At 48.5% G+C, this 26,808-nt stretch overlaps 1 protein-coding gene across 2 annotated transcripts in view; it reads left to right on the plus strand.

Annotated features, from left to right (window-relative positions):
- The window catches only part of abcb6a (ATP binding cassette subfamily B member 6 (LAN blood group) a), a 300,475-nt gene that overhangs the window by 115,945 nt on the left and 157,722 nt on the right, over positions 1–26,808 (plus strand). For both annotated transcript variants that reach the window (XM_072468683.1, XM_072468682.1), the window contains exons 5-7: positions 14,721–14,813; positions 16,825–17,017; positions 21,864–21,985. In XM_072468683.1, the coding sequence (XP_072324784.1) occupies positions 14,721–14,813; positions 16,825–17,017; positions 21,864–21,985 (408 nt within the window). The remainder of the gene's footprint in view (positions 1–14,720; positions 14,814–16,824; positions 17,018–21,863; positions 21,986–26,808) is intronic.

Consider the following 26,808-nt stretch of genomic DNA (forward strand, 5'->3'; position numbering starts at 1 on the left):
GGAGATAGGTGGGTAACTGTAAGAGGGACTGGGAAAAAACAGTCAGTGCAGGGATCCCCTGCGGTCGTTCCCCTGAGAAACAAGTATACCGCTTTGGATACTTGTGGGGGGGACGACTTACCAGGGGTAAGCCATGGGGTACGGGCCTCTGGCACGGAGTCTGTCCCTGTTGCTCAGAAGGGAAGGGGGGAGAGGAGCAGAGCATTAGTAATTGGGGACTCTATAGTCAGGGGCACAGATAGGAGATTTTGTGGGAGCGTGAGAGACTCACGTTTGGTATGTTGCCTCCCAGGTGCAAGGGTACGTGATGTCTCGGATCGTGTTTTCCGGGTCCTTAGGGGGGAGGGGGAGCAGCCCCAAGTCGTGGTCCACATTGGCACCAACGACATAGGTAGGAAAGGGGACAAGGATGTCAGGCAGGCTTTCAGGGAGCTAGGATGGAAGCTCAGAACTAGAACAAACAGAGTTGTTATCTCTGGGTTGTTGCCCGTGCCACGTGATAGTGAGATGAGGAATAGGGAGAGAGAGCATTTAAACACGTGGCTACAGGGATGGTGCAGGCGGGAGGGTGTCAGATTTTTGGATAACTGGGGCTCTTTCTGGGGAAGGTGGGACCTCTACAGACAGGATGGTCTACATCTGAACCTGAGGGGCACAAATATCCTGGGGGGGAGATTTGTTAGTGCTCTTTGGGGGGGTTTAAACTAATGCAGCAGGGGCATGGGAACCTGGATTGTAGTTTTAGGGTAAGGGAGAATGAGAGTATAGAGGTCAGGAGCACAGATTTGACGTCGCAGGAGGGGGCCAGCGTTCAGGTAGGTGGTTTGAAGTGTGTCTACTTCAATGCCAGGAGTATACGAAACAAGGTAGGGGAACTGGCAGCGTGGGTTGGTACCTGGGACTTCGATGTTGTGGCCATTTCGGAGACATGGATAGAGCAGGGACAGGAATGGATGTTGCAGGTTCCGGGGTTTAGGTGTTTTAGTAAGCTCAGAGAAGGAGGCAAAAGAGGGGGAGGTGTGGCGCTGCTAGTCAAGAGCAGTATTACGGTGGCGGAGAGGATGCTAGATGGGGACTCTTCTTCCGAGGTAGTATTGGCTGAAGTTAGAAACAGGAAAGGAGAGGTCACCCTGTTGGGAGTTTTTTATAGGCCTCCTAATAGTTCTAGGGATGTAGAGGAAAGGATGGCGAAGATGATTCTGGATATGAGCGAAAGTAACAGGGTAGTTATTATGGGAGACTTTAACTTTCCAAATATTGACTGGAAAAGATACAGTTCGAGTACAATAGATGGGTCGTTTTTTGTACAGTGTGTGCAGGAGGGTTTCCTGAAACAATATGTTGACAGGCCAACAAGAGGCGAGGCCACGTTGGATTTGGTTTTGGGTAATGAACCAGGCCAGGTGTTGGATTTGGAGGTAGGAGAGCACTTTGGGGACAGTGACCACAATTCGGTGACGTTTACGTTAATGATGGAAAGGGATAAGTATACACCGCAGGGCAAGAGTTATAGCTGGGGGAAGGGCAATTATGATGCCATTAGACGTGACTTGGGGGGGATAAGGTGGAGAAGTAGGCTGCAAGTGTTGGGCACACTGGATAAGTGGGGCTTGTTCAAGGATCAGCTACTGCGTGTTCTTGATAAGTATGTACCGGTCAGACAGGGAGGAAGGCGTCGAGCGAGGGAACCGTGGTTTACCAGGGAAGTGGAATCTCTTGTTAAGAGGAAGAAGGAGGCCTATGTGAAGATGAAGTGTGAAGTTTCGGTTGGGGCGATGGATAGTTACAAGGTAGCGAGGAAGGATCTAAAGAGAGAGCTAAGACGAGCAAGGAGGGGACATGAGAAGTATTTGGCAGGAAGGATCAAGGAAAACCCAAAAGCTTTCTATAGGTATGTCAGGAATAAGCGAATGACTAGGGAAAGAGTAGGACCAGTCAAGGACAGGGATGGGAAATTGTGTGTGGAGTCTGAAGAGATAGGCGAGATACTAAATGAATATTTTTCGTCAGTATTCACTCAGGAAAAAGATAATGTTGTGGAGGAGAATGCTGAGACCCAGGCTAATAGAATAGATGGCATTGAGGTACGTAGGGAAGAGGTGTTGGCAATTCTGGACAGGCTGAAAATAGATAAGTCCCCGGGACCTGATGGGATTTATCCTAGGATTCTATGGGAGGCCAGGGAAGAGATTGCTGGACCTTTGGCTTTGATTTTTATGTCATCATTGGCTACAGGAATAGTGCCAGAGGACTGGAGGACAGCAAATGTGGTCCCTTTGTTCAAAAAGGGGAGCAGAGACAACCCCGGCAACTATAGACCGGTGAGCCTCACGTCTGTAGTGGGTAAAGTCTTGGAGGGGATTATAAGGGACAAGATTTATAATCATCTAGATAGGAATGATATGATCAGGGATAGTCAGCATGGCTTTGTGAAGGGTAGGTCATGCCTCACAAACCTTATTGAGTTCTTTGAGAAGGTGACTGAACAGGTAGACGAGGGTAGAGCAGTTGATGTGGTGTATATGGATTTCAGCAAAGCGTTTGATAAGGTTCCCCAAGGTAGGCTATTGCAAAAAATACGGAGGCTGGGGATTAAGGGTGATTTAGAGATGTGGATCAGAAATTGGCTAGCTGAAAGAAGACAGAGGGTGGTGGTTGATGGGAAATGTTCAGAATGGAGTACAGTCACAAGTGGAGTACCACAAGGATCTGTTCTGGGGCCGTTGCTGTTTGTCATTTTTATCAATGACCTAGAGGAAGGCACAGAAGGTTGGGTGAGTAAATTTGCAGATGATACTGAAGTCGGTGGTGTTGTCGATAGTGTGGAAGGATGTAGCAGGTTACAGAGGGATATAGATAAGCTGCAGAGCTGGGCTGAGAGGTGGCAAATGGAGTTTAATGTAGAGAAGTGTGAGGTGATTCACTTTGGAAGGAATAACAGGAATGCGGAATATTTGGCTAATGGTAAAGTTCTTGAAAGTGTGGCTGAGCAGAGGGATCTAGGTGTCCATGTACATAGATCCCTGAAAGTTGCCACCCAGGTTGATAGGGTTGTGAAGAAGGCCTATGGAGTGTTGGCCTTTATTGGTAGAGGGATTGAGTTCCGGAGTCGGGAGGTCATGTTGCAGCTGTACAGAACTCTGGTCCGGCCGCATTTGGAGTATTGCGTACAGTTCTGGTCACCGCATTATAGGAAGGACGTGGAGGCTTTGGAGCGGGTGCAGAGGAGATTTACCAGGATGTTGCCTGGTATGGAGGGAAAATCTTATGAGGAAAGGCTGACGGACTTGAGGTTGTTTTCGTTGGAGAGAAGAAGGTTAAGAGGAGACTTAATAGAGGCATACAAAATGATCAGGGGGTTGGATAGGGTGGACAGTGAGAGCCTTCTCCCGCGGATGGATATGGCTGGCACGAGGGGACATAACTTTAAACTGAGGGGTAATAGATATAGGACAGAGGTCAGAGGTAGGTTCTTTACGCAAAGAGTAGTGAGGCCGTGGAATGCCCTACCTGCTACAGTAGTGAACTCGCCAACATTGAGGGCATTTAAAAGTTTATTGGATAAACATATGGATGATAATGGCATAGTGTAGGTTAGATGGCTTTTTGTTTCGGTGCAACATCGTGGGCCGAAGGGCCTGTACTGCGCTGTATTGTTCTATGTTCTATGTTCTATGTTTGCACGATTGTAATTTTCTCGCCTAGTTTCTTTAAACGTTTGGGGTGGAAACTGTCAGATCTTGGTGATTTGTCAGTCTTTAGTATCATTATTTTTCTAATGCTATTTCCTGGCTCATATTAATTTTAGTGAGTTCCAATTCTAATTTGTTATTAGTTTCGCTGGAATGTCAGGTTTACTATCCTCTTTTCTTTTGTGAACACTGATATGAAGTGATTGTACAGTAAGTCTGTCACTTTTTTCATTTGCAATATTACCTGCATTTGAAGGACCCATATTATCCTTCACTAACCTTTTTCTTCCAATATAATTGAAAAATCTTGTTTTGTTGGCCTTGATATCCCTCAGAAGTTACCGCAGAGAGCTGTAGAGGCTGGGTCGTTAAATGTGTTCAAGGCTGACACTTCCGGTGGCGGCCATGGAGGGGTAGGTCGCACATTTGGTAGCTCCCGCCTGTAACGGACTTTTGGACCTTTTTCCCCCGTTTTTTTTTTGGATTTTATGGGATAAAACAGTGAAGAGTGAGATTGTAAGGAGAAATCCCCCTCCAGTGTATGGAGAATTGGACCAGAAGTGGACGTGTGAGACGACAAAGTCCTATAAGGGAGACGCAAGCAGAGCTGGTAACATGGGACAGCATGTCAGTGGGCAAAGGCATGGGGAGACGGCACAGTGGTCGATGGAGCAGCTGGTGAAGTTTTTCGAAGATTGCTTCGCCAAGCTGAAGAAGGACACACTGGACCCGATTAAGGCTTCGATTGATCAAGTGGTTCATAATCAGGAAACCCACGGGAGAGTGATCCAGGAGGTCGAACAAGTTGGCCGAGCACGAGGAGTATATAATCGTGCTGGAAAGCAAGGTGGGGATGACGAACGACCGCCAGAAAAGAATGCAGGAGAAGCTGGAGGACCTGGAGAATAGGTCCAGGAGGCAGAATCTCAGAATTGTTGGCCTCCCTGAAGGCAGTGAGGGATCGGATGCGAGGGCCTATGTGACGGACATGCTGGAGAAGTTGATGGGGGCTGTGGCGTTCCCTCGGCCCCTGGAATTGGACAGAGCGCACAGAGCCCTCGCAAGGAAGCCCAGAGCGAACGGGCCACCGAGGGCCATGGTGGTACATTTTCACTGTTTCATGGACAAGGAACACGTTTTGTGGTGGACCAAGAAAGAACGGAGCAGCAAGTGGGAGAACTGTGAGTTGCGCATTTATCAGGGCCTGGAGATGATTTGGCTGGGTTCAATCGGGCAAAAACGACCCTCATTAAGAAGTGGGTGAAGTTTGGGATGCTGTACCCAGCCCGCCTGTGGGTCACGCATGAGGAACGGGACTTCTACTTTGAAACGCCAGATGAGGTATGGACCTTTATTAAAGAAATTAAGCTGGAGACGAATTAAAAGACACTTAAGCTTTGGAGAAGTACTGTGGCAGCGATTTGCGGTGCTGGATTGTAAAAATTTAAGTAGTTCTATGTGAAATAATGGGCTGTTTGGATGTTTAAAGGTTGATCTGTCATGCAGGGACCTTGTTAGAGGGGGGATGGGCTTTGAATTTAGTTCTGCTTTTTGGGTGACTATTTTTCTAAAGTGATTGTTTCTTCACTTTTTTTCTGTTGTTTGTTTACTGGGGAATGTGTTGCTTTTAAAATGTTTATTCATGTGGGGGGGGGGAAGAGGAGAGTACAATAGGGAGACAGACTGCTTGGTGCCAGGGGCGGGAGCTATCGTGTCAGCATGGGTCAGCTGACTCCCGGAAGCGCAGTGGGGGTGGACAGGTGGGGGTGGACAGGTGTTAAGCTTGACTTGGAGGATTGGGTTTTTAGTGTTGTTGCTAGCGGGGGGGGGGGGGGGGGGCTGCTTTGCTGACAGGGGAGGAACTGTTGCTAGGGGACAAATGGAAAGTTGGGAACGGCGACTGCCCGAGTGGGGGTGGGGACTCGAGCAAGCGAGATCGAGGCTGGCCTAAAAAGGGTGATGGCTAGTTGGGTGGGGGGTGGATGGGGGGAGAGGCTGGAAGCCCCCCGTCCAGGCTAATCACGTGGAACATGAGAGGACTAAATGGGCCGCTCCACAGGGCTCGCTTGTTCGCGCATTTGAGGGAACTGAAGGCGGACATGGCAATGCTACAAGAGACACACCTAAAGGTTACAGACCAGACGAGATTGAGGAAGGGGTGGGTTAGCCAAGTGTTCCACTCAGGACTGGACTCAAAGACCAGGGGGATAGCGATCTTGATCAATAAACGAGTGGCATTCGAGGCGGGGAGAATCGTGTCAGACAAGGGGGATAGGTACATAATGATGAATGGGAAGCTGGAGGGGGTGCGAGTGGTACTCGTGAACATATATGCTCCGAATTGGGACGACGTGGAATTTATGAGGCGGGTGTTAGGTAAAATCCCAGACTTAGAGTCACATAGCCTGATCATGGGAGGGGACTTCAACACAGTCATTGATCCGGAATTGGACCGGTCAAAATCCAGGACAGGGAGGAGGCCGGCTGCGGCCGAGGAATTCATCATAGAATTTACAGTGCAGAAGGAAGCCATTCGGCCCATTGAATCTGCACCGGCTCTTGGAAAGAGCACCCTACCCAAGGTGCATCTCCACCCTATCCCCATTACCCAGTAACCCCACCCAACACTAAGGGCAATTTATCACAGCCAATCCACCTAACCTGCACATCTTTGGACTGTGGGAGGAAACCGGAACACCCGGAGGAAACCCACGCACACACTGGGAGGATGTGCAGATTCCGCACAGATAGTGACCCAAGCCGGAATCGAACCTGGGACCCTGGAGCTGTGAAGCAATTGTGCTATCCACAATGCTACTGTGCTGCCCGAATTGAAGGGTTTTATGGACAGAGTAGACCCATGGAGGTTTGCACAGCCGAGGACGAAGGAGTTTTCCTTTTTTTCACATGTCCACAAGGTATACTCTCGCATCGACTTTTTTTTCTGAGCAGGGTGCTAATACCAAAGCTGGTTGATACTGAGTACTTGGCAATTGCAGTGTCGGATCATGCCCTGCACTGGGAGGATCTACGGGTTAGTGTGGAGAGCGGGGCAACGCCCGCTGTGGAGACTGGATGTGGGATTGCTAGTGGACAAAGTGATCTGTGGGCGGGTTAACAAGTCCATCCAGAACTACCTGGAATCAAATGATACGGGGGAGGTCTCTGCGGCGACAGTCTGGCAAAATTTGAAGGCAGTAGTCAGAGGGGAATTAATCTCGATACGGGCCCACAGAGAAACGGTGGAACGGGCTGAGAGGGATAGATTAGTGGAGAAGATAATCCAGGTGGACAGGAGCTACTCTGAGGCCCCGGACGTGGGGCTACTGAGGGAGCGGCGGAGGTTACAGGTGGAGTTTGGGCTGTTGACCACAGGGAAAGCAGTGGAACAGTTGAGGAAGGCAAGGGGGGCGATCTATGAGTACGGAGAAAAGGCAAGCAGAATGTTCGCACACCAGCTCAGGAAAAGAGAGGCGGCCAGGGAGATAGGTAAAGTAAAGAGTAGAGACGGTAATACTGTCCTGGACCCAGCGGGGGTGAATGAGGTGTTTAAGGACTTTTATAGTAAATTATATGAGTCGGAACCCACGGCTGGGGTGGAGGGGATGAGGCAATTTCTGGATCAGTTCAGGTTCCCGAGGGTGGAGGAGGCTGGGAGCCCCAATTGAGATTGAGGAAATAATCAAGAGACTGGAGGGCATGTAGTCGGGCAAGGTCCCGGGGCCTGACTGCTACCCGGTGGATTCGATAAGAATTTTCAGAGATATTGAGCCCACTGCTGGTGAGTGTCATGATATGCAAACATGCAGATAATGATATACAGACAGGCAGCTAATGAACACAGAGAACAGGACATAACCAATCAGCAGGCAGGACGCTCGGTGGTGGTATCTCACTATGAAAGGCATGAGGCACTCACACTCTGGCTCTTTCTATTGATGAACATCTACAGAGTGAGTCAGGGTGTATGTACAGTATCTCGCCTCCAGCACGTGGCTAAGAACTAGTCTGGTTCAATCAGACAGAGTAATCACACTTAGGTTAGCAGAGAGTCGAACTCACAGAGAACTGTGCTAACTGTACGAAGTCTTACAACACCAGGTTAAAGTCCAACAGGTTTGTTTCGATGTCACTAGCTTTCGGAGCGCTGCTCCTTCCTCAGGTGAATGAAGAGGTCTGTTCCAGAAACACATATATAGACAAATTCAAAGATGCCAAACAATGCTTGGAATGCGAGCATTAGCAGGTGATTAAACCTTTACAGATCCTGAGATGGGGTAACCCCAGGTTAAAGAGGTGTGAATTGTCTCAAGCCAGGACAGTTGGTAGGATTTCGCAGGCCAGATGGTGGGGGATGAATGTCATGTGACATGAATCCCAGGTCCCGGTTGAGGCCGCACTCATGTGTGCGGAACTTGGCTATAAGTTTCTGCTCGGCGATTCTGCGTTGTCGCGGGTCCTGAAGGCCGCCTTGGAGAACGCTTACCCGGAGATCAGAGGCTGAATGCCCTTGACTGCTGAAGTGTTCCCCGACTGGAAGGGAACATTCCTGCCTGGTGATTGTTGCGCGATGTCCGTTCATTCGTTGTCGCAGCGTCTGCATGGTCTCGCCAATGTACCACGCTTCGGGACATCCTTTCCTGCAGCGTATGAGGTAGACAACGTCGGCTGAGTCGCACGAGTATGTACCGCGTACCTGGTGGGTGGTGTTCTCACGTGTAATAGTGGTATCCATGTCGATGATCTGGCACGTCTTGCAGAGATTGCCATGACAGGGTTGTGTGGTGTCGTGGTCACTGTTCTGAAGACTGGGTAGTTTGCTGCAAACAATGGTTCGTTTGAGGTTGCGCGGTTGTTTGAAGGCAAGTGGTGGGGGTGTGGGGATGACCTTGGCAAGATGTTCATCGTCATCAATGACGTGTTGAAGGCTGTGAAGAAGATGACGTAGTTTCTCCGCTCCGGGGAAGTACTGGACGACGAAGGGTATTCTGTCGGTTGTGTCCCATGTTTGTCTTCTGAGGAGGTCGGTTCGGTTTTTCGCTGTGGCGCGTTGGAACTGTCGATCGATGAGTCGAGTGCCATATCCCGTTCGTACGAGGGCATCTTTCAACGTCTGTAGATGTCTGTTACGCTCCTCCTCGTCTGAGCAGATCCTGTGTATACGGAGCGCTTGTCCATAGGGGATGGCTTCTTTAATGTGTTTAGGGTGGAAGCTGGAGAAGTGGAGCATCATGAGGTTATCCGTGGGTTTGCGGTAAAGCGAAGTGCTGAGGTGACCGTCCTTGATGGAGACGAGTGTGTCCAAGAATGCAACTGATTTTGGAGAGTAGTCCATGGTGAGTCTGATGGTTGGATGGAACTTATTAATGTCATCGTGTAGTCGTTTCAGTGATTCTTCGCCGTGGGTCCAAAGGAAAAAAATGTCATCGATGTATCTGGTGTATAACATCGGTTGAAGGTCCTGTGCGGTGAGTAGGTCCTGTTTAAACTTGTGCATGAAGATGTTGGCGTATTGGGGTGCGAATTTGGTCCCCATGGCTGTTCCGTGCGTCTGGATGAAGAACTTGTTGTCGAAGGTGAAGACGTTGTGATCCAGAATGAAGCGGATGAGTTGCAGAATTGCGTCTGGATATTGGCAGTTGTCGGTGTTGAGTACTGAGGCTGTTGCAGCAATGCCGTCGTCATGGGGGATGCTGGTGTAGAGTGCTGAGACGTCCATTGTGGCGAGGAATGTTCCTGGTTCAACTGGTCCATGGGTGCTGAGTTTCTGTAGGAAGTCCGTCGTGTCGCGACAGAAGCTGGGTGTACCTTGTACGATGGGTTTCAAGATGCCCTCGATGTAGCCAGAGAGGTTCTCACACAGGGTCCCATTGCCTGAAACGATTGGGCGGCCTGGTGTGTTGGCCTTATGTATTTTTGGGAGGCAGTAGAGATCTCCAATGCGGGGAGTACGTGGGATGAGAGCACGTAGGGTGCTCTGAAGATCTGGATCCAAGGTCTTGATCAGTCTGTTAAGTTGGCGGATGTGTTCCTTGGTCGGATCTGCGGGTAACTGTCTGTAGTGTTCTTGGTTGTTCAGTTGTCGGTATACTTCTTTGCAGTAGTCCGTTCTGTTCAGTACGACAGTGGCCCCCCCTTTGTCTGCTGGTTTGATGACGATGCTGTGGTTGGTCTTGAGAGCGCGGATGGCATTGCGTTGTGCTTGGGTGACGTTCGGGGTTGTCTTGTGAATGCGACTGATGAATCTGGCATTGATGCGACTCCTGACGGCTTGAGCATACATGTCGAGTCTAAGACAGCGGCCTTCCGGAGGGGTCCAATTCGACTCTTTCCTCTTCGGTTGCCGCACCGCAGATCTCTCGGTCTGCTGTTCCGGTTCATTGGTAGTCTGCTTGGGTTCGCTGTGCTCACCCCAGTCCAACGCTGGCATCTCCACATCATGTGCTAACTGTGCTACTGGTTCAATAATAATCAGATTGAACTAACTTCAAGGTCTGGAGTGTCTTTTGGTTAAAGCTGCATCCAGTTGTAGCCTGTGTTATCCCAGAGTACATAACACATCAGTGAGGACATTTAACAAAGCAAGAGAGAAGGGAGTCCTCCCCCCCCAACAATGTCGCAGGCCTCGATTTCATTGATCTTGAAAGGGGAGAAGGATCCGGAGCAATGCGGGTCATACAGGCCGATTTCTCTACTAAATGCGGATGCCAAACTGCTGGCTAAGATACTGGCCACAAGGATAGAGGACTGTGTCCCGGGGGTGATAGGGGAAGACCAGACTGGATTTGTAAAGGGCAGGCAACTCCAGGCCAATGTTCGAAAGCTTCTAAATGTTATTATGATGCCCTCAGAAAGAGATGAGGTGGAGGTGGTGGTAGCAATGGATACGAAGAAGGCTTTTGATCGGGTGGAGTGGAATTACCTGTGGGAGGCGCTGGGAAGGTTTGGGTTTGGTGAGGGCTTTATTGACTGGGGGCGGTTGCTCTATCAGGCACCAGTAGCGAGTGTCCGTACGAACCGGCTGAGATCGGTTTGGGAGGGGGGGGGGGTGGAGCACTGGGTCTCGCTCTACGCAGATGGCCTGCTCTTGTACATTTCGGACCCGTTGGAGGGGATGGGGGAAGTAATGTGAATCTTGGGGGAATTTGGCAATTTTTGGGGGTCTAAATTGAACATGGGGGGAAAGCGAGACATTCACGATCCAGGCAAGAGGGCAGGAAAGGAGACTGGGAGAACTGCCGCTTAGAATGGTAGGGAAGAGCTTTCGATATCTAGGAATCCAGATGGCTGGAAATGGGAGGCACTACACAAGTTAAACCTATCCCGATTGGTAGAACAAATGGAAGGGGACTTTAAGAGATGGGACATGCTCCCGCTCTCACTGGCGGGCAGGGTACAGACCGTGAAAATGACGGTCCTCCCCAGATTTCTGTTTGTCTTTCAGTGCCTCCCCATCTGCACCCTGAGGTCTTTTTCAAGCGGGTGAATAAGATTATCTTGGGCTTTGTGTGGGCGAGTAAAACCCCGTGAGTGAAGAAAGTGTTGCTGGAATGCAGTCAGGGAGAGAGTGGGTTGGCGCTGCCGAGCATCTGCAATTACTACTGGGCGGCTAATATAGCCATGATCAGGAAGTGGGTAGTGGGGGAGGGGTCGGCATGGGAGCGGGTGGAGGGGGCGTCATGTAACGACACCAGTCTGGGAGCATTGGTAACGGCACCTCTGCCGTTCTCGCCGGCCCGATACTCCACAAGTCCGGTGGTAGTGGCGGCTCTGAGGATCTGGGGGTAGTGGAGGAGATATAAGAGAGTGGAGGGAGCATCGATTTGGACACCGATTTATAACAACCATAGGTTTGTACCGGGTAGGCTAGATGGCGGGTTCCGGAGTTGGCAGAGGGCAGGAATTAGAAGGATGGGGGATCTATTTATAGATGGGAGCTTTCCCAGCTTGAAAGCTTTGGAGGATAAATTTAAATTGCCAGCAAGGAATGGTTTTAGGTATTTGCAGGTGCGAGACTTCCTGAGAAAACAGGTGCCGGCCTTTCCGCTGCTGCCGCCACGGGGGATACAGGATAGAGTAGTTTCCAGTACCTGGGTGGGAGAGGGGAAGGTATCGGATATTTACCAGGAGCTTTCGGAGGTGGAGGAAACCCCGGTGGAGGAGCTTAAGGGCAAGTGAGAGGACGAGCTAGGAGGAGAGATAGAGGCGGGTCTATGGGCAGATGCCCGAAGCAGGGTTAATACCGCCTCATCGTGCGCCAGGCTTAGCCTGATACAATGTAAGGTAGTCCACCGGGCACACATGACAGCAGCGAGGATGAGTAAGTTCTTCGGGGTTGAGGATAGGTGTGCGGGAAGCCCAGCAAATCATGTCCACATATTTTGGGCATGCCCGAAGCTTTTCGAGGGTTTTGGCAGGGTTTTGCTGAGGCAATGTCCACGGTGCTAAAAACACGGGTGGTGCCGAGACCGGAGGTAGCGATCTTTGGAGTGTCGGAAGAGCCGGGAGTTCAGGGGGCGAAAGAGGCCGACGTCTTGGCCTTTGCCTCCCTGGTAGCCCGGAGACGGATCTTGTTAATGTGGAGGGACTCAAAGCCCCCGAGTGTGGAGACCTGGGTTAGTGACATGGCTGGGTTTCTCAGTCTCGAGAAAATATAGTTTGCCTTAAGAGGGTCAATGTTAGTATTCTCCCGAAGGTGGCAGCCGTTCGTCGACTTTCTTGGGGAAAATGAAAAATGTCAGCAGATGCAGTATTCCAAAGCGCGGGGGGGGGGCGGGGGGGGGGATTGTTGTTGTATAGTTGAGGTGTGTGAAGATTGGGCTGGGTGGGGGGGGGAATGTTTATTTTACCATGTTGATGTCATTGTTTTTGTTACTGTTATAAAAAATTTCAAATACCTTTTTAAAAAATAAAAAGTATGTTCAAGGCTGCGATAGACAGATATTTAGTCAGTGAGGGAATCCTGAGTTACGGGGATAAGGCGGGAAAGTGGAATTGAGGATTATCTTATCGGATCAGTCATGATCTCATTGAATGGTGGAGCAGATCCGATGGGCCGAATGACTTTCTTCTGCTCCTCTGTCTTATGGTCCAAGTAGTTTTTTGTTTTTTTTGCAGCCCCTATTTATTTTTTATCTTTGCTGCTCTTTCTGTCTATCCCAGCGCCCAGGGACTTCACTCCATTGCACTTTGCTCTTTGGTTTTCTCTCACCTCCGTTGCTGATGGTGGTTGTGTTATTTGATAAATTGAGCTCTTACCCATTAAGTGTATTGAGCTAAATTGTTTTTGACAAGCGCAGTGGTCAGCACAGTTGCTTCACAGCACCAGGGTCCCAGGTTTGATTCCCGGCTTGGGTCACTGTCTGTGTGGAGTCTGCACGTTCTCCCCGTGTCTGCGTGGGTTTCCTCCGGGCGCTCCGGTTTCCTCCCACAAGTCCCGAAAGACGTGCTGTTGGGTGAATTGAACATTCTGAATTCTCCCTCTGTGAACCCGAACATGTGCCGGAATGTGGCGACTAGGGACTTTTCACAGTAACTTCATTGCAGCGTTAATGTAAGCCTACTTGTGACAATAATAAAGATTATTATTATGATTATTATAAGTCCCAATGTTTATCTGTAGTTTTGCCCAAGAACAGTTTTGACCACTTTGTCATTCTTTTTCTCACCCTGTTAAAAGCTAGCCTGATTTAAAATATCTGTCACTGACAGGCAGGCAGACGATTGATGGACGATGAATGTGTGTTAGTCCCCTGGTCTCCATTCATCTTGGATTTCCCTGCCACTGGGCCCAAGACCTCGTTCCGCTGGGACCGTGTGGTGGTTGGTGTGCAACATCCACACTATGTTAAAAGAAGGCATGCACTGGCATCTTCCACCCCACCCACCCAAATGCAGAGTCTGCGGATCCAGGATTGGACTATCCGGCCACCGCAGAACCCACCTCAAGCCGGAGTGGAAGCGAGTCACCCACGACCCTGAGGGACTGCCCAAGAAGAAGACTAAAATCTAGAATCGTGCTATTCTTTAATGAATTCAAGGGAAGTGGACTTCGCTGGCTAGGCCAGCATTTCTTGCCCAACCCTAATTGCCCTTGAGAAGGTGGTGGTGAGCTGCCTTCTTTAACCGCTGCAGGCCATGTGGTGTAGGTACACCCATAGTGCTGTTAGGGAGGGGATTCCAGGGATTTGACCCAGCGACAGTGAAGGACAGGGTGTAAAGTTTCTCCTTTTCTCCATTGAATTTGATCACATTATGATCACTGTTAGAGAAATGTTCCTTTACTGTTAGAATGTAAAATGTCGTTCATTGATTGATTAAATCTGGTATGGCCAACCCTCTTATTGGTCCTCAAACAGACAGCTCAAAAAGCCTGATCTTGAATGCACTCAAGCAATTCTGATGAACTATCCTGTTATTCCCAAACTGTTTAAAAATAAATGATCCCACTAAACAACTTAGCTTTTGCTGCAAGCCTCCTTAATCCTTGAATTATTCCATTCCACCATTTCAGTGCTGGTATCTGGAGGCTGGAGACAACTCCCATCACTTTTACCCCTCTCATATTCTTTCATTCTTTTTTTTTAAATTTAGAGTACGCAATTATTTGTCTTTCCAATGAAGGGGCAATTTAGCGTGGCCAATCCACCTACCCTGCGCATCTTTTGGGTTGTGGGGGTGAGACCCACGCAGACACGGGGAGAATGTGCAAACACCACACGGACAGTGATCCGGGGTGGGGATCGAACCTGGGTCCTCGGTGCCGTGAGGCAGCAGTGCTAATCACTGCCCCACTGTGCCGCCCCTATATTCTTTCATTCTTAACCAAAGAGTCTCTGTGGATTGTTTCACTATGTCCTCTCTTACTAATGTTGTAATGATGTCTTCAATCAATAAGCTCTTCCATTTACCTTTTCCATTTTCCTTATCCTAGCCAGCATGTCCTTGAGGGTCTGTTCAGGTACCTAAGCTAATGCAGCTTTTTGTACACTTGCCGCACTAACTTATGCCCTTTCTTCTGTTGCATAGTAAATGATCTGAGTGGGGGAACCTCGTGGAAGACACTGGCTATGACCGTCTGCATATATGTCGTCCTCAAATTCCTGCAGGGAGGTGGAGCAGGTAAGATATCTGTCGATAGTGGGTATCAAATGTTGTTGGTTCATTCAGAATGGTTGGATAGTAGTTCTGTAATCCAGTGGGAGTTCAAACCCCTCGTGGTAGTTTGCAGATTTGAAGTCCGTTCCAGTAAATAAATCTGAAGATGGAAAAGCTGGAGTCAGTGCATGCGACAACCAAACTCTCATCTCGTTGTCAAAACCTAACTGATTATTTTAATGTCCTTAAGGAAGCCACGTTTCCAAACAGCCCTGGCAAGCCACTTGGTTGTATCAAATGGCCACTGGTTCAAACAGCCGAGGCTCTCCGTCCTTGTTGTCACAATAACCGAGTGTTGACCTGGGTCAGTGAAGTGAGTATTCACTTGTGGGTAGAGATGGAGCAGAAAAATCATCATTCCATTCTTGCTGTCAGCCTTCCCTTTTCGAATGCTGTACCTGTAAATGCCGCCCAGTCGTATCGCTGGTTTGAAAGGATGACACTCCTACCCTCAAATTAACCATGGCTAAATGGTTCTGGATCTCATTTTGAGTGAGAAGATTCCGTGACTGTGAAGCCTTTCAGATTTGGTCTCTTGTGCTCCAGAATCAACCCTTGACTGTAAATAAACAATGCCGACAGTGAGGCTGAGACACCGAGGAGGTCAAAGAGCTGATTGTTTCCCACAATCTCCACACAACCACCACCACCACCACCACCCCCCCTCCCCCCCACCCCCCCCCCCCCCCCCCCCCCTCCTCCTCCTCCTCCTCCTGCTTTGAGGACTGTGATGTTCCTGCTCCTCTGACCTTGACGATTAGTTTCCAGCTTCTGATTAAAGATTTTCAGAAGTGTGGGGATGGAAGGCAGTCTCTGAGAGCTTAAATGAGAGAGAGTTATATTTTGTTTTTAAAACATTTTCCAATTAAGGGGCAATTTAGCGTGGCCAATCCACCTACCCTCCACAACTTTGGGTTGTGGGGGGGTGAGACCCACGCAGACACGGGGAGAATGTGCAAACTCCACACGGATGGTGACCCGGGGCCGGGATCGAATCTGGGTCCTGGGCTCCGTGAGACAGCAGTGCTAACCACTGCACCACCGTGCCGCCCCAGAGTTGTATATATATCTTTACCGCCTTTCATTACCAAAGAACATTACAAACAGCTTTACAGCCAACTAAGTGCATTTGAGCTGCAGTTACTTTTGTTACATAGGAAATGGTGCAGCGAGCTCCCACATAGTATGCAATAGGACCAGGTTATCTGTTATAGAGAGGTTAGTTGACGAAGAATCGCCCAGGGAGAAACTTCAAAAATAGTGTCTTAGTGGGCAGTTTGAGGTTTCATCCAGAAGGCAGCACATTTGACTATGGAGCACTCCCTCAATGATGCCCTGTGTATGTCAGCTTAGATTATGTGCTCAAGTCTCTTAAATTGAATTTGAACCCATGACCTTCTGTCTTGGAGACCAAGTCACTGATGATACTTCATATAAGTGGTTAGCACTGCTGTCTCCCAGCGCCAGGGAACCGGGTCCTATTCCAGCCTTGGGTGACTGTGTGGAGTGTGCATGTTCTCCCCGTGTCTGCGTAAGTTTCCTCCGGGTGCTCCGGTTTCCTCCCACAGTCCAAAGACGTGCAGATTAGGCGGATTGGCTATGGTAAATTGCCCCTTCGTGTCCAAAAGGTTATGTGGGGTTACTGGGGAATGGGGTGGGGGAGTGGGTCTATGTAGCGTGTTCTTTCAGCGGGTGGGTGCAGACTCGCTGGGCAGAGTGGCCGCCTCCTGCACTGTAGAGATTCTATGAATCTGCAGCAGGATTACGGTTGCTGCAGTCACTTACATTCCCTAAATTATAACAGTGACTGCACCTCAACCTATTCCATTGGCTGTGAAACACTTTGGGATGTTCCTCGGTTGTGAAAGGTGGTAAAGACGTATATATTTTTCTTATTACATTAGAGTCCTGTGTGGTGAGAGCACTGCTAAGTGCATTGCAGGTTTGTGCATGACGATGATTTCTTACCATTCAGGTGCATCCGGTTTTGTAAGCAACCTACGCTCCTTCATGTGGATTCGGGTCCAGCAATATACCAACCGACAGGTACAGATCGGACTCTTTGCTCACCTGCACTCACTTTCTCTTCGCTGGCACCTGGGCAGGAAGACTGGGGAGGTTCTCCGCAGTGTGGACCGTGGCACCAGCAGCATCAACTCCTTGCTGAGGTACCTTGGATATTAAGAGGAATTCTTTTATCACACTTAATGAATTTGGCATGCCTGATTTTATTTTATATGTGACAATTGCAGTCTGTCCTACAATAATTGCTTTAACATTCCCTTAATCTAGTCTGACTTTCCAGTGCAGTAAAAAAAAAATGCATCTTTCACAACCTCAATGTGTCAAAGCTCTTCAAAGTCAATTTATTGTAATCTAGGAGACGCAGTCATTTTACACATAACTGGACACTGCAAAGGCTGGATACTGCAAAGGCTATGGGTCCTGATAAGATTCCGGCAATAGTACTGAAGACTTGTGCCCCAGAACGTGTCGCACTCCTAGCCAAGCAGCTATAACACTGACATCTACCCAGCAATGTGGAAAATATAATCATCTTTATTGTTGCAAGTAGGCTTACATTAACACTGCAATGAAGTTACTGTGAAAAGCCCCTAGTCGCCACATTCCGCCTCCTGTTCGGGTACATGGAGGGAGGATGCAGAATGTCCCATTCACCTTACAGCACATCTTTTGGGACTTGTGGGAGGAAACCGGAGCACCCAGAGGAAACCCACGCCGACACGGGGAGAATGTGCAGCTTCTGCACAGACCGTGATCCAAGCCGGGAGTCGAAGCTGGGACCCTGGCGCTGTGAAGCAATAGTGCTAACCACTGTGCTACCATGCCGACCATTGCCCAGGTGTGTCCTGTACAAGAAAAAGGACAAATCCAACCCAGCCAATTACCGCCCCATCAGTCTACTCTCCATCATTAGCAAAGTGATGGAACGAGTCATCCAACAGTGATATCAAGCAGTACTTTCTTGGCAATAACCTGCTCACAGACGCTCAGTTTGGGTTCCACCAGGGTCACTCAGCTCCTGACCTCATTACAGCCTTGGTTCAAACATGGACAAATAAGCTGAATGCCAGAAGTGAGGTGAGAGTGACTGCCCTCGACATCGAGGCAGCATTTGACCGTGTATGGCACCAAGGAGCCCAGCTAAACTGGAGTCAATAGGAATCAGGGGGAAAACTCTGTTGGTTTGAGTCATACCCGGCACAAAGGAAGATGGTTGTGATGGTTGGAGATCAATCATCTCAGCTGTAGGACATCACTGCAGGAGTTCCTCAGGATAATGTCCTAGGCCCAACCATCTTCAGCTGCTAGGTCAGTGGCCACCTTTCCATCATAAGGTCAGAAGTGGGGATGTTTGTGAATGACTGCACGATGTTCAGCACTATTCACAGTCCTCAGATAATGAAGCAGTCCATGTCCAAATGCAGCAAGACCTGGATAATATCTAGGCTTGGGCAAGTGCCAGGCAATAACCATCTCCTACAAGAAAACATCTAACACCACCCCTTGATATTAAATGGCATTACCATCACTGAATCCCCCACAATCACCATCCTGGAGATTAACCATTGATCAGAAACTGAACTAGACTAGCCACATTGATACTGTGGCTACCAGAGGCAGGTCAAAGGCTAGTAACTCACCTCCTGACCCCCCCAAAGTCTGTCCTCCATCTACAAGGCACAAGGCAGGAGAGTAATGGAATGCTCTCCACTTGTCTGGATGAGTGCAGCTCCAGCAACACTCAAAGCGTGACATCATCCAGGACAAAGCAGCCCCACTTGATTGCTCCCCCTTCCACAAACATTCAAATCCTCCACCACCGCCGAATGTGGCAGCTGTGTGTACCATCTACAAGATGCATTGCAGGAACTCACCAAGGTTCCTTAGACAGCACCTTCCAAACCCACGACCACTATCATCTCGAAGGACGAGAGCAGCAGATATCTGGGAACCCCGCCACCTGAAGATTCCCCTCCAAGTCACTCACCATCCTGACTTGGAAATATATCGGCCATTCCTTCACTGTCACTGGGACAAAATCCTGGAACTCCCTCCCTAACAGCACAGTGGGTGTACCTACACCCCAGGGACTGCAGTAGTTCCACAAGGCAGCTCACCAACACCTTCTGAAGGGCAATTAGGGCTGGACAATAAATGCTGGCCTGACCAGCGACGTAAATGAATTTTTTAAAAAGCAAGCTCTCAGATGTAGCATAGTGATAATGCCCAATGGTGTTATTTGAGGGATAAATATTGGGCAGAACACTGAGAATAACTCCCCTGCTCTTATTTGAAATAGTGCCATGGAATCTTGTCTATCTCGCTGAGAAGGAAGTCAGGGTCTTTCTCATCCAAAGTTCTTTCAAAGATGCAGCAGTCTATCCAGCGAAGCTGAGGGTGACCTACAAGTTCAAGGACTTTTATTTTGGGACGGCGGAGATCATGTACCGATATAGCCTCATGACTGTATTTTTTCTTTTTTGTTTCACTGCGTGCTGGTGTATGGGCTACAGGAGCCAACGTTGTGTATATTTGGACAAGGGAAGAAATGGGACTTTCAGTCGTAATGAGGGTTCTTTGGGGTGTGGGTGTGTATGCGGGGTTTGTGCGCTAAAGGGGACTTCTGGGTTTTCATGGGGCCGGGCAAGGGGGGGAAAAACCCGGGCGGGGGCCTCCACGCTGGCCGGTGTAAGCCGGCCAGTGAACGGGGGTGAGGTGGGGGGAGGGGCTGCGGCCATCGGAGCCTGGCAGAACAGGGTCCGATGAGTCTAGCCGGGGTGGAAAGTTGGGGGTTAGGAACCGAGGTTGGCCGGGGGGGGGGGGGGGGGGTGGAGTTTTACAAGAGGAAGTGGAAATGAAAAATGAAAGTCGCTTATTGTCACAAGTAGGCTTCAATGAAGTTACTGTGAAAAGCCCCTAGTCGCCACATTCCGGCGCCTGTTCGGGGAGGCTGGTACAGGAATTGAACTGTGCTGCTGGCCTGCCTTGGTCTGCTTTAAAAGCCAGCTATTTAGCCCAGTGTGCTAAACCAGCCCCTGGGGAGTTGGGGGTGGGGGCGTGGGGGGAGGGTTTACGACTCTTGGGTGTCATTTACGGTACTCTTTCGGAGGCTGGTTGGCATTGAGTGTCGGCGGGGGGGGGGGGGGGGGGGGGGGGCGGCGGCGGCAGGGGGGGGAATCTATAGGTTAATGATGACCATGGGCGATTCCGGACTCCCTTTCCTTTTTCTCCTTTGTTTTTTTTTCCACCGTGGGAGGGTTGATTTTATTTGATGCATATATTGACAGTTGGGCCGTTGGTTGGGGTGGTGGGAGGATGGGATCGATCTTGATGTTGAGGGTATTGACTTTGTATTTGTCACCGTTTACCGCTTGTTGGGGGGGTGTAAATTTTGAAGGAAAATGTGAAAATTGAGAACAAAAATATTTTATAAAAAATAAAAGATGCAGCAACATCAGCACTGTACTGTCATCTGGGATTATATGCTCAAAGTTTAGGAATTTGGCTTGCATCCACAATTTTTACTCTGAGGCATGTGTGCGACCACTGAACCGAGGCCAATACTTCCTGAAAGTGGGTCTTCCGTGTCGGTGCTGCCATCCTTTGCACAGATCCTTTGGTGGCACAGTGGTTACACCTGCTGCCTCACAGCGCCAGTGCAGGTGGCGAAATGCGAATTCAATACAAATCTGGAATTAAAAGACTAATGATAACCATGAAACCATTGTCGATTGTCATAAAAATCCATCTGGTTCACTAATGTCCTTGAGCGAAGGAAATCTGCCATTCTTAGCTGGTCTGGCCTACATGTGACTCCAGATCCATAGCAAAGTGATTGACTCTTAACTGCCCCCCTCAAAGGCAATTAGGGATGGGCAATAAATGCTGGCATGTCCTGCGATGCTCACGAGCAAATAAAAAAAATCTTTGGACTGTGGGAGGAAATCGGAGCACCCTGACGAATCCCACACAGACACAGGGTAAATGTGCAAACTCCACACAGACACCCAAGGCCGGAATTGAACCCGGGTCCCTGATGCTTGTGAGGCAGCAATACTAACTACTGTGCCACCATGCCGCCCGATATGGTGGGGAAGGGTTTATCGGTTTCCTTAACTTGTGCTGTGTGGCTAGGAGCTCCGAAACACGCAGACATGCTGTTGGGTGAATGGGACATCCTGAATTTTATCTCTGTGTACCCGAACAGACACCGGAGTGTGGCGACGAGGGGATTTTCACAGTAACTTCATTGCAGTGGTAATGTAAGCCTACTTGTGACACTCATAAAGATTAATATTATTATATCAAAACAAAACTCAAAACCAGACTCTCGAGTTTGGGAGGCTAACACTCTGCAAAAGGTGAATCCACAGTTAGTGTCGTCTGCAGTTTTAAGTGCCCTGTTGTAGGAAGGATATTTACGCCATTGAGAATACATAGCATAGATTCCTCAGGATGATTCCACTGCAGCTTTGTAGGTTAAGGAGAGATTTCAAAGACATTATTAAAATTATGAACAGCTTTGATAGAGCTGCACTATTATCAATCTATTTGTGTGTGGTCAGAATATCGCTGGCAGTGGCTTCTCTTCCCACTGCCAGACAATTTACAAATGGTGATCCCCAAGGATCTATTCTTTCTTCCTTCCCATTCCTCATCTACATGCTGCCCTTCAACTACATCATCTGAAAACACAGAAATGTCGTTAACTCCTAAATGCTGTCTGAAACGGCCTAGGAAGCCGCTCGCGTTCTGTTCAAGAAGGTGGCTCACCATCAAATTTGAGAGGGTAATTAGAGCTGGACAACAAATGCTGGTCTTTTACTTGGCATTTCTTTGTCTAAGATATGCTGGTGATGAAAAAATAACGGGTTCAATAAATCAGCTCCTCAATTTCTTTTAAAACAGTAAAAAGTCTGCTTTCAAAAGCATAAAAGTTTGCATATTGTAATTGTGCTTCATTCCGTGAACTGTAACTTTATTTTCCAGCTACATTATTTTCAGCATCCTCCCGACGATTGCCGATATCATCATTGGCATAGTTTACTTCACCACGAACTTCAATGCCTGGTTTGGTCTCATTATCTTTGTTTGCATGACGCTGTACTTAAGTAAGTTTCCTGACCAACAAATTAATTCTTTTATCTGAATAGTTGCTGACTTGATGCTCATAATAAAAGACTTCACATACTTTCAAATGTGAGCTGAGTCTGATGAAATAATAGTAATAATCTTTTATTGTCACAAGTATGAAGTTACTGTGAAAAGCCCCTAGTCGCCACATTCCGGCGCCTGTTCAGGGAGGCCGGTACGGGAACGGAACCCGCGCTGCTGGCCTTGTTCTGCATTACAAACCAGCTGTCTAGCCCACTGAGCTAAACCGCCACTTATTGGGCGGCACAATAGCACGGTGGTTAGCACTGTTGCTTCACAGTGCCAGGGGTGCCCCAGGTTCGATTCCCGGCTTGGGTCACTGTCTATGGAGAGTCTGCATGTTCTCCAGGTGTCTGAGTGGGTTTCCACCGGGTGCTCCGGTTTCCTCCCACAGTCCAAAGACGTGCTGTTAGGTAAACTGTCCTGGGAGTGTTTGATGGGGTCAGTGTAGAGGGAGCTTTACTCTGTATCTAACCCCGTGCTGTACCTGTCCTGGGATTGTTTGATGGGGTCAGTGTAGAGGGAGCTTTATTCTGTGTCTAACCCCATGCTGTACCTGTCCTGGGAGTGTTTGATGGGGACAGCGTAGAGGGAGTTTTACTCTGTATCTAATCTCATGCTGTACCTGTCCTGGGAGTGTTTGATGGGGACAGTGTAGAGGGAGCTTTACTCTGTATCTAACCCCGTGCTGTACCTGTCCTGGGAGTGTTTGATGGGGACAGTGTAGAGGGTGCTTTACTCTGTATCTAACACCGTGCTGTACCTGTCCTGGGAGTGTTTGATGGGGACAGCGTAGAGGGAGTTTTACTCTGTATCTAACACCGTGCTGGACCTGTCCTGGGAGTGTTTGATGGGGACAGTGTAGAGGGAGTTTTACTCTGTATCTAACCCCGTGCTGTACCTGTCCTGGGAGTGTTTGATGGGGACAGTGTAGAGGGAGCTTTACTCTGTATCTAACCCCGTGCTGTACCTGTCCTGGGAGTGTTTGATGGGGACAGTGTAGAGGGTGCTTTACTCTGTATCTAACACCGTGCTGGACCTGTCCTGGGAGTGTTTGATGGGGACAGTGTAGAGGGAGCTTTACCCTGTATCTAATCCTGTGCTGTACCTGTCCTGGGAGTGTTTGATGGGGACAGTGTAGAGGGAGCTTTACTCTGTATCTAACCCTGTGCTGTACCTATCCTGGGCATGTTTGATGGGGACAGTGTAGAGGGAGCTTTACTCTGTATCTAACCCCGTGCTGTACCTGTCCTGGGAGTGTTTGATGGGATAATATAGATTCTAAAAGATTGCCCTGCCATTTTGGGGAGTTTGTAGCTGGGAATACAGTTCCTGTCTTGTTAAAGGGCATGTGATGCTTATTTGATTTGTGTTCAACTGTTTGTCAGCAGCACAATGGAATCTCCGGCTTTTAAAGTGGTCTCATCTTACATCACTCAGTCACTCCTCGGAGCGGAAAAAAATGCTTTCTGCTGATAATTAAATCCTGTGTTCTTGGTGGAGAGTCTGCTCAGATGAAGCCCAAAGTGCAACCTCGAGGGCTTTTCCATGTAATAGAACATCACTGCCTTTGTTGGAAATGCCAGCTGTTTGTCTTTAATGTCTGAGATGCAGGGACATGAAAGAGAACCATTTCACCTCTTAATGACAAAAGAGCTGAAAGCAGAGAATGTGTCTTGTTTCTGACTGTAGGTAATTGAGGGGGTTGTGCCCAGCCACGCTTTGGAGTGTTTGTAATGTCTGATATCAAAGGACTGATTGTCAGGAGAAACATTGCGAAGGCAGTAAGCTGACACTTTTGTACATCATTTATAGTAGCAAATGAAAGCTGAATGAGTGCATTAATCGGCTTTTCTTTGCCACAGGAACATAGGAATTACTCGACAGGAAAATAACGAGATCCATTTATTTTTACCTTTTGGTAGTCGCAGGACACAGTGACAATGTTAGTCGTTTGTAGTCAGCTAAAGTCATGCAAAATATTCCCTTCTTGATGGGTTTCTGAAGGCACTTTTGGATCATAATACCTTTAACTGTCACAGCGTATCTCGTACACGATTAACATCAACAGCTTTGTGTTTACATAGCACCATTAACATAGTCAAATGACCCAGGTTGCTTCACAAGAGCATTATCAAATTCAATTTGACACCAAGTCACATAAAGGAATATCACGGCTGAAAGGATAGCGAAAGGGGTAGGTTTTCAGAATCGTCTTAAAGTAGAAAAGAGCGGTATCATAGAATCCCTACAATGCAGAAGGAGGCCATTCGGCCCATAAGGTCTGCACTGACCCTCCCTGTCCTATCCCTGTAACCCCCATCTAACCATTGGACACTAAGGGGCAATTGATCATGGCCAATCCACCTCACCTGCACATCTTTGGACTGTGGGAGGAAACCGGAGCACCCGGAGGAAACCCACGCAGACATGGGGAGAACGTTCAGACTCCGCACAGACAGTGACCCAAGGTCAGAATCTCACCCGGGTTCCTGGGGCTGCGAGGCGGCGGTGCTGACCACTGTGCCACAGAGGGATGGGAATTCCAGAGCTTAGAGCCTTAGCGGCTGACAGCACAGCTGCCAATGATGAAACAATGGAAATCGGGGTTGTACATGTGACCCCAATTGGAGAAGCTCCGATTTGGGAACCCAGGAAATAGGAGCTGGTGTAGTTTAATCTCCTTGAAGGCTCTATGCAGCCTCCTCACAATTCACATTCCCTCCTTGTTTTGTGTCGTCAGCAAATTGGAAATAATGCATTTGGTCCTTCTATCCAAATAGTTGATAAATATTGTGAATAGTTAGGGCCCAAGCACTGATCCTTGCTGTACCCCACCAGTCACAGCCTGCCAACTTGAGAATGATCCATTTATTCCTACTCCCGGTTTCCTACTCCTGAAGCAATTCTCAATCCATGCCAGTATGTGCTCACATGTATCCCATGCGTTCTAATTCTGCTCACGAACCTGTGTGGGACCTTACTGAAACCCTTTTGAAAATTCAAATACACCACATTCGGTCCCGAAGGCCGGCCGGCCGCGGGTCCCGAAGGTCGGCCGGCGAGGGTCCGAAGGCCAGCCGGCGGGGGTCCCGAAGGTCGGCAGTTGGTAAAAGTGGGTCCCGGAAAAAAAGTTTGAAAAACACAAAGCTAGGTCATATGTGACTGAGAGCAGGACGAATTCTTCACCCAGGGTGGAATTCTCTGCCACAGACAGCTGTGCAGACTAAGTCGTTGAATATATTTAAGAAGGAAATAGATAGATTTCTAGACTCCAAAGGCATCAAGGGGTATGGGGAGAGAGTGTTGGATAGAAGAGGATCAGCCATGATCATATTGAATGGTTGAGGAGGCTCGGAGTGCTGAATGATCTATTCCTGCTCCTATTTTCTATGTTTTGAGGATTTTGATGACCTCCAGCTTAAGGAGGGTAGAAGGTGTTCCAGGTATACACTGGAATAATCAAGCCTCGAGATAACCAAGGTGTGGATGGGAATTTTAAAAGTAGAAGAGTTGAAGAAGTAATATTGCGGAGGTGGAAACAGATGGTCTTGGCGATAGCACAGATTTGTGGTTTAAAAACTCATCTCCCGGTCAAATATGACATTCTTGTTCAGCTTCAGACCATTGCCAGGGAGATGACTGGCGTCGGTGTCTAGGGAAATGTGATTAACTGGACCTCCATTCCCCGTCTTCACATATGCCTCAGTTCAATTGCAGTCAAAATCCTCTGGAGGGGCTTTGTTGCTTTTAGACCCAATGACCCATGTGACCTCCTGGCCAGCATTTTATCCGCCAATTAGCATATACATCTCATCTGCCCTTGATAATGTACATTGACTCCCAACAACTTAACAATTTGAATCCTTTCATGAACAGTAAATCTTCCTTCAGATGAACAGATTACCTTTTTAAATTCCGACTGTTAGTTTTAACTTTGGTGGGTTTTTTCACTTTGTTTCCCATGTTGAAAGATAGCAATGCTGAGTAAAGAAGCACGTTTCACTTTTATTGGAATCCCAATATTGGAACCAAACATTCTCAGAGTGGGTGCAAAGTGTGTAATTTGCCTTAATCCTAATTTGAGACAACTGTATTAATATGACTTTTTTAAAAAATCATCAAAGTGTGTCCAGTTAGATTGCCAGTTTTGTTTTACGGGTGACCACAGAATCCAGGACCTTAGGAAAGCGGGTGCCAGTTCTCAACATCCAAGGTGCATAGCCCAGTGTGAGCAAAATGGAAATTAGACTGGTAATGGCTCTGGTTTTTTTTTCTCCACGTCTTGGTCCTGATGCTGCTGTTCCCAGTGGTTGGATTGGTTTCCCCCTAATGTGCTTTGCTACTAAACAGCATTGAACTGATACTGAGAGTTTTAGGAGTCTCCCCAGTGTCATAGGAGCTTAATTTATGCACCTTCTGGATCAACTCTCAGCTTTAAATGCATTTGCATTTTACAAATGCAGTAATGCATTTTGGAAGGGCTAATACAGGTAGGGAATATACAGTGAATGGTAGAACCCTCAAAGAGTATTGACAGTCAGGGAGATCTAGGTTTATGGGCTGGTTTAGCTCAGTGGGCTAGACAGCTGGTATGCAACGGAACAAGGCCAGCAGCGCGGGTTCAACTCCTGTATCAACTTACCCGAACAGGCGCCGGAAAGTGGCGACTAGGGGCTTTTTACAGTAACTTCATAACATAGAACATAGAAAATACAGCACAGAACAGGCCCTTCAGCCCATGATGTTGTGCCGAACCTTTGTCCTAGATTAATCATAG

This window comes from Scyliorhinus torazame, chromosome 2 (assembly GCF_047496885.1).
Source record: "Scyliorhinus torazame isolate Kashiwa2021f chromosome 2, sScyTor2.1, whole genome shotgun sequence".
In the NCBI taxonomy this organism is placed as follows: domain Eukaryota; kingdom Metazoa; phylum Chordata; class Chondrichthyes; order Carcharhiniformes; family Scyliorhinidae; genus Scyliorhinus; species Scyliorhinus torazame.